We start from the raw sequence: 6,731 nt of genomic DNA, 5'->3' as shown, positions 1-6,731 counted from the left end.
AGAAATCCTCAAGTCTCCCTTGCTATAGCATTTCAATCTACAATTTCCCACTCATTACCAAGCACGGATAGTTTCGGAAATTAAAGAAAGGATGGCCTTTGATTGAACGTGGGAAGTCAATTTATGTTTTTAAATGTTCTATTCTATCGACATAGATCGTTATCCACGCGCTGTTGCCGAAGTGTGTGGTTAGATACCGATACAGCAATGTTGCAAATGCAGGTTTTGTGCGCGAACAGAGACCCTGATGAAATCGATTGTATTGCTGCCAGGCTGAATGCTTGTGGTTTGCAGTGGTTCCCTATGCGGCTTTGTTGCATGCAACTGACAGCTTTGACTCGCTGAGTGTTTTGGTTGGAGCTGAATCTACATTTTAAAAATGGAGATGAAACATTTTGGCGGATGAACAATATGATCTGTTGCCTCATATTTGCTGAACACTGTAAGCATTGAATGCATCCTTTGACTCATTTCTTATTTTGCCATGGCACCATTAGGCCGAGGGCCAGTGGACATCAGTGTTATCCACAAATCCGTACTCTGGAAAGTGTGAAAAGTACTACAATTATGACAAAGCAAAGACATATATTAATGTATTTAGGTTTCAGTTTCTGTGCAATCAATATACTGTATAATACGAAGTTGAATTGGAACCAGGTTTAATAATACATTCTTAATGATATAAAAACCAACGGAAAACAACAGCGCTTGTTGAAAGAAGCCTTTACGCGTGAGGATAGATCCTTTAAACCAGACAGGCTCTTCTGTCAGGAAGTGGAAAGCAGAACAGGAGAAATTTGTGAATCATCATAGTTCATTTGGTTAAAGTTCTTTGTGTGTTTGAGGCGATTTCATCCCTCCAGATTAACTTCATTCAGTCAGGCTGAAAAACAAACAAAAGATAACCTATAGTATCCTCATCGTACAACTCGTAGCGGAACCTCCAATATCAATTTTGTCATCAAGAAAAACAGCAACAGGTTGGTTGAACCTCTGAAGACTTGAAAAACTGAAATCGTTATTTGTTTTTTTACATGTATGACTTTGAAAATGCAGAAAAGTAGGACTTTATCAATTCAAATAATTTGGTTGATTCAGTGGGTTTCCCCTTTTGAAACTGTTTGTGTGTGTGTGTGTGTGTGTGTGTGTGTGTGTGTGTGTGTGTGTGTGTGTGTGTGTGTGTGTGTGTGTGTGTGCGTGCGTGCGTGCGTGCGTGCGTGCGTGCGTGCGTGCGTGCGTGCGTGCGTGCGTGCGTGCGTGCGTGCGTGCGTGCGTGCGTGCGTGCGTGCGTGCGTGCGTGCGTGCGTGCGTGCGTGCGTGCGTGCGTGCGTGCGTGCGTGCGTGCGTGCGTGCGTGCGTGCGTGCGTGCGTGCGTGCGTGCGTGCGTGCGTGCGTGCGTGCGTGCGTGCGTGCGTGCGTGCGTGCGTGCGTGCGTGCGTGCGTGCGTGCGTGCGTGCGTGCGTGCGTGCGTGCGTGCGTGCGTGCGTGCGTGCGTGCGTGCGTGCGTGCGTGCGTGCGTGCGTGCGTGCGTGCGTGCGTGCGTGCGTGCGTGCGTGCGTGCGTGCGTGCGTGCGTGCGTGCGTGCGTGCGTGCGTGCGTGCGTGCGTGCGTGCGTGCGTGCGTGCGTGCGTGCGTGCGTGCGTGCGTGCGTGCGTGCGTGCGTGCGTGCGTGCGTGCGTGCGTGCGTGCGTGCGTGCGTGCGTGCGTGCGTGCGTGCGTGCGTGCGTGCGTGCGTGCGTGCGTGCGTGCGTGCGTGTGTGTGTGTCTGTGTGTGTGTGTGTGGGTCTGCTTTTTGTTTAATTTCTGCTGTACTTTGATAGCCAACCATATAAATGGAAATCCCCTTCAACCACACCAACGGGAGCTGTTCTCGTGACAACATCCTGAAGGCGGTGGTCTTCCCCGTCCTCTACTCTGTCCTCTTCCTGCTTGGGGGGGCGCTGAACGCCCTGGCCGCCTGGGTCTTCTTTCGCATCCCCTCCCGCTCGTACTTCATCATCTACCTGAAGAACATTGTGGTGGCCGACGTGGTCATGACCTTCACCTTCCCCTTCAAAGTTGGTCCGACTCTGTAGCAATACAAACACAAAGCTCCGCCTTCACAAGAGGAGCCATCCTATAAATCCTACCATTTCTTTGGCTTGTTTTTTTTCCGAATTTTCTCCCAGATCCTGTCGGACTCCGGCGTGGCGTCGGTGGGGCTGCGTGTGTTCGTGTGCCGCGTGTCCTCCGTCCTCTTCTACCTCACCATGTACGTCAGCATCCTCTTCTTTGGCCTGATCAGCATCGACCGCTGCCGGAAGACCCTGTGGCCCTTCAGGGGCACCAACGCCGCCCGACTGACCCGGCGCAAGCTGCTCTCGGGGGCCATCTGGGGCTCCCTGCTGGCCCTGTGCATCCCCAACGTGGTACTCACCAGCCGGACCCCCGCCTCGCCACGCTTTAAGTGCAGCGACTTGAAGACGGAGGCGGGACTGCGCTGGCACGAGGTGGTCAACCACGTGTGTCAGGTGATCTTCTGGGTCAACCTGGTGGCCGTGGTGGTGTGCTACGCCCTCATCACCAAGGAGCTGTACGTCTCCTATTCCCGCACCAGGAACCGCGGCGCGGGCGGAGCTGTAGCCACGACACCGGGCGGAGGCAAACCCAGGAAGAGGAGCGTGAGCGGGAACGTGTTCCTGGTTCTGGCCGTGTTCTTTGTGTGCTTCGTGCCGTTCCATTTCGCCCGCGTGCCGTACACCATGAGTCAGACCCGGGACCTCCTGTTCGACTGCCGGCTCAAGCTGTTCTTCTTCCAGCTGAAGGAGATCACCCTGTGGCTGACCTCTCTCAACTCCCTGCTGGACCCCCTCATCTACTTCTTCCTCTGCCAGTCCTTCAGGACCACCCTGTTCCGGATCCTCAGGGTGGCCCCGGGCGCATGCAGCTGGCCAGGGTTGGCATCGGGGGAGAACACGGCCAGCACCCCCCTGGGGGAGTCAGCTGCTGCTGGGGTGTAGAACCGGGAGACACACACGAGGGGTACCAGGACCTAGTCCCAAGTTTTGAAGGATGATTTTTTTACAGGATATATGTTATTGGACTGTCGGATCAGCTGTAGACATCCCCTTTAAGACAACATGGTAGTGTAAATATATAAATATATATATATATATATATATATATATATATATATATATATATATATAGATAAAAGTGAACTTTGGTCCACTCAAGGCTAGTTTAAATAGAGCATGAATGAATTATTGCATACAGCCGGGCTTACAATAACGAAAGCAGTCAGTAGGTTTTGCACTTTGAATACCTAAATACATTTGACCTGATCACTGAGAACCCCTGCAAAATGCATACTTTAATAAACAATGTACATTATAATGGGTTTATATTAAAGTAAACTGTGTAACACACATTCTTCACAAATATGTCAGATATATGCAGATCCCTAATTCCTGGGGATAGATGGTGATAGTTAAAGCTAAATAATGAGCTTGGAGAGTGGTGCTTTGTTTCATTCTCCCCAGACATATGGTACAGCCTGGTAGTAGGTGAATCGGATAATCTGCAGTTAATGATATTCTCTATTTTATGGATCATCAGTGGGTATTTATTCTCATAGTTTTAGCCAATATTTGGAAATGTAAATGGAATTGAATTGAATAGCCGATTTCAATGGACTCATATGGCAAATCCACTATGTTTTTCTTTTAAATATGTGGCTTGCAATGTGCCGTAGGATGGTCTTTAGTACAAGTGGGATGGAAGCAGGAGACGTGATGTCTTCTGTGGCTCTGTGGCCAATGTCTGCCATCTCCCTGCAGGCATCACTGAGTAAGATGCCTTCCGCCCGCCTGCTCATTGATGACATGTATGTAAGTGTCTGCTCAATGTCTAAAAGGTTCAATAGTTAGCCAAGAGATCCTGCTCAGCTTCAGTAACATCACAGGAAATGTTCTATCCATCGTCGCAAAGAACCTCAGGATTCATCAGTGATCTCATTGCTACCGTCACACATTAGCCTATCCCCAAGATGTCCTCAACCCCTTTCAACTTCTTTGTACTTGTTATAATACTCATGCATTTCCCTATATTGCAAACATTAGGATCTTTTTCTTACCAAACAGATAGTCAATCAACCAATGAATTGATCTTGGAAATGGATTGAAGCACAGAGCTGGAACACATAGATACCACCACTGTGTTTTCACCCATTGATAGGTCATTTTTCATTGATTCGCATCTTTAAGGTGTAACGGTCTGACCACTTTGAAGGTCCATTAGATCTGAAGAATTCGTCTAGGTGCGAGGCTGAGGAGGACAGTCTCTTGGTGAGTTCCCTGTACCTCTACGGATGTCATGGTGATGTCAGCTGAATACAGCATCCCTGTGTATTAACAAACGGATGAATGGCTGTGCATTGGATCTATATCTTCATTGAACATTATTGCGTGTAATGTACATGAATACAAATATTTGTTTGGCATTCTGTCGCGTTTGAAGCCTTTGTTGGTTTTGGGTTGACTGAAAAAACCTACAGTGACCAGTTTTTAAGGTATTGCAAGCACAACCGGTAAAAAGTAATTGTTGACATTTTTCTCTAATGCTTATTTTGTCCTTGTTTTACTGGCCAATAACATTTTTCAGTTTGTTTATTTGCAGTTGAGGTTTATACAACCTATTCTTAACCATGGCAAGGCTTGTCTGTGTATGTGTTAGAAGAGGCCAATGGTTGTGGCGTGGAATGCTAGATTTAAAGTCTAAAAAGAAACAGGTTTAAAATCCAGGAAATAAACAAATGAGCCGGTGGTGCGTGCCGCAGCACTCAGTAAAGACAAACTTCTAACTTACGAACAATGCAAATCCTGTTAAGCTCCCCAAACGGAGCACATTCAAAGCATTTAGTTAACATAATTTTAATTTCCATAACATAATCCTAAAAGTCAACAAAACATATCGGACAACACTAAGCCGGCTTCATTTGCGTGAAATTTCAATTTCAGTTTTGTTTCCTGTTGTTCTTTCCCTTTTCTAACAGCACTGGACTTGAGGGCCCACACACCTACCATGAGTCACACACGGTTGTCTCCTGGTTGTATCTCTGTACCTTCCCCATGGCTCTGTTCTCAATGGTGTGGCTACCTGGATCTGTGTCCGCGCCAACTCGTCCTTCAGGGTGTAGCTGAAACATCTGGCGGCCACTGACCTCATCAGCCCTCATCACCTCACTGTCCCAATCCGGGCCGCCAGCATCCCCCCGGGAGCAGCTGTGAGCCTAAAAGCATTTGCATGTCTCTACTCCAACGTTGTCTTCTACTGCTGTTTGCGCAAAAGTACCTTTTTTTCAAAATCGCCAGGCCAGTGTTAAGTTGCTCGGGCAGAGCTTAAGGGCTGATTATGGTCCCACATTCACGCAGAACCAAAAAAGTGTGACGTGGGACCATAATCAGCCCTTTAGTGTTTGAGAGCAACTCTGTACCACAGCTCATCAGCTCATCACACACATAACCACATCCTATCAAACAGTGTTTTACCGAGACCTGTAAGCTTTCCCATCATTCTTTTCTAATTGTATTTATTTATATCAATGAGTTTTTTTGTGTATTGCTGTCAATGGGAAAGTGTGAGTTTCTCCAAACCCAGTGTGACAATGCATATCTGCTTATCGCTGTATCCACATTTTATTCAAACGGCTGCATGTGTTTGGGCCATGCTATTCGTATGCACTTCCATCCCCACCAGTCTCTTCAACCACCTGAGTCCAGGTGACACGACAGGAGACCCATGCATGTCCATGAAAGGTCTGGCCGGCCTCACACTCCACCAGCGAGTCGTCTTGTTCTTAGAGGTTACTTTCTGGTGCGTCAGTGTCGGGATAGTCATCTGATGCGCCTGCATCACAAAGAGGCTCATCGAGTCGTTCAGAGAGTCTGGCAGCAGTAACACTGGAGGGAAGTAAAAAACCAACTGAGAGTCTCTCCTGTCATCCTCGTGTTCTGAGTATGTTTTATGCCTTTGCCCAGAATGCGTATTACGTTCTCGCACTCCCGTAAGACACACAGTGCGTGCCTCAGTGGTACGCACTCTCGTCTGTGTGTAGGAAACATTGGTTGAAGATGGCACACGACATCGATGTCTGGCTTTTAAGCAACAACTTATGTCTGGATGCCTTCCTCTGTGTCTTTCTGTGCGAGGAGTTTAGAGCAAAAGTGGTAGTGATGATGCAGAGGGAAAGTACTTCCCAAATCTCAGGTGGAAATAGAAGAAATTGCCTCGCAGTAGATACATTGAATGTTTTTTTTTGTCAAATATAGGAAAACGGGTAAATATTGTATTGGATGCATAAAAGTAGGCATTATCATGAACATTGAGCATGATACTGCTCAAAGTAAATGCTCAACAATATCATGAGCGTTTTATTGTTTCCCTTAAATGTGGGTTTGTGGTGCCCCCTACAGAAAACTTTTAGGAACAAGCTTTATAAAAGATAGTGAAATAATTATCAATTGTGTTTCAATTGTAAACAACCTTATCCTATTGTTTCCTACATCTACCTCTATAAATAATAATAATAATAATACATTTCATTTAGAGGCGCCTTTCAAGACACCCAAGGTCACCTTACAGAGCATATAGTCATCATACATTTAAAAAAAAAAAAAAAAGACATTGTGAAAAAAAAAAAATCAAAAAAAAAAAATTAACATAAGCAATAAGAAGTAAATAAAACAAAAACA

At 46.6% G+C, this 6,731-nt stretch overlaps 1 protein-coding gene across 2 annotated transcripts; it reads left to right on the top strand.

Moving 5' to 3' along the window:
* The first annotated feature begins 360 nt into the window (after window positions 1–360).
* LOC132474614 (P2Y purinoceptor 12-like) lies at window positions 361–5,331 on the top strand. 2 transcript variants are annotated; one of them, XR_009529691.1, is made up of 4 exons: window positions 361–980; window positions 1,821–2,057; window positions 2,169–4,325; window positions 5,033–5,331. XR_009529691.1 is itself a non-coding variant. In XM_060075405.1 (3 exons), exons 2-3 carry the CDS (start codon window positions 1,833–1,835, stop codon window positions 2,997–2,999), a joined length of 1,056 nt encoding a protein of 351 aa, XP_059931388.1. In that variant the 5' UTR covers window positions 361–980; window positions 1,821–1,832; the 3' UTR covers window positions 3,000–4,649. The 2 variants fall into 2 exon arrangements, 1 of the variants encoding a protein (XP_059931388.1); XM_060075405.1 differs by lacking the exon at window positions 5,033–5,331 and having other exon boundaries at window positions 2,169–4,649.
* The last annotated feature ends 1,400 nt before the right edge of the window (window positions 5,332–6,731 follow it).

The sequence above is a fragment of the Gadus macrocephalus genome, chromosome 16 (genome assembly GCF_031168955.1).
Source record: "Gadus macrocephalus chromosome 16, ASM3116895v1".
Taxonomy (NCBI): Eukaryota; Metazoa; Chordata; class Actinopteri; order Gadiformes; family Gadidae; genus Gadus; species Gadus macrocephalus.
Note: the sequence above shows the minus strand (reverse complement) of the source record. Positions and strands in the feature narration are given on the sequence as shown.

What these genes read in the sequence shown, in the direction of transcription:
- LOC132474614 (XM_060075405.1), top strand. Translation starts at nt 1,833, where the DNA reads ATGGAAATCCCCTTCAACCACACCAACGGGAGCTGTTCTCGTGACAAC. An exon ending in CCTTCACCTTCCCCTTCAAA is followed by an intron (nt 2,058 to 2,168) that starts GTTGGTCCGACT and finishes ATTTTCTCCCAG; the next exon opens with ATCCTGTCGGACTCCGGCGT.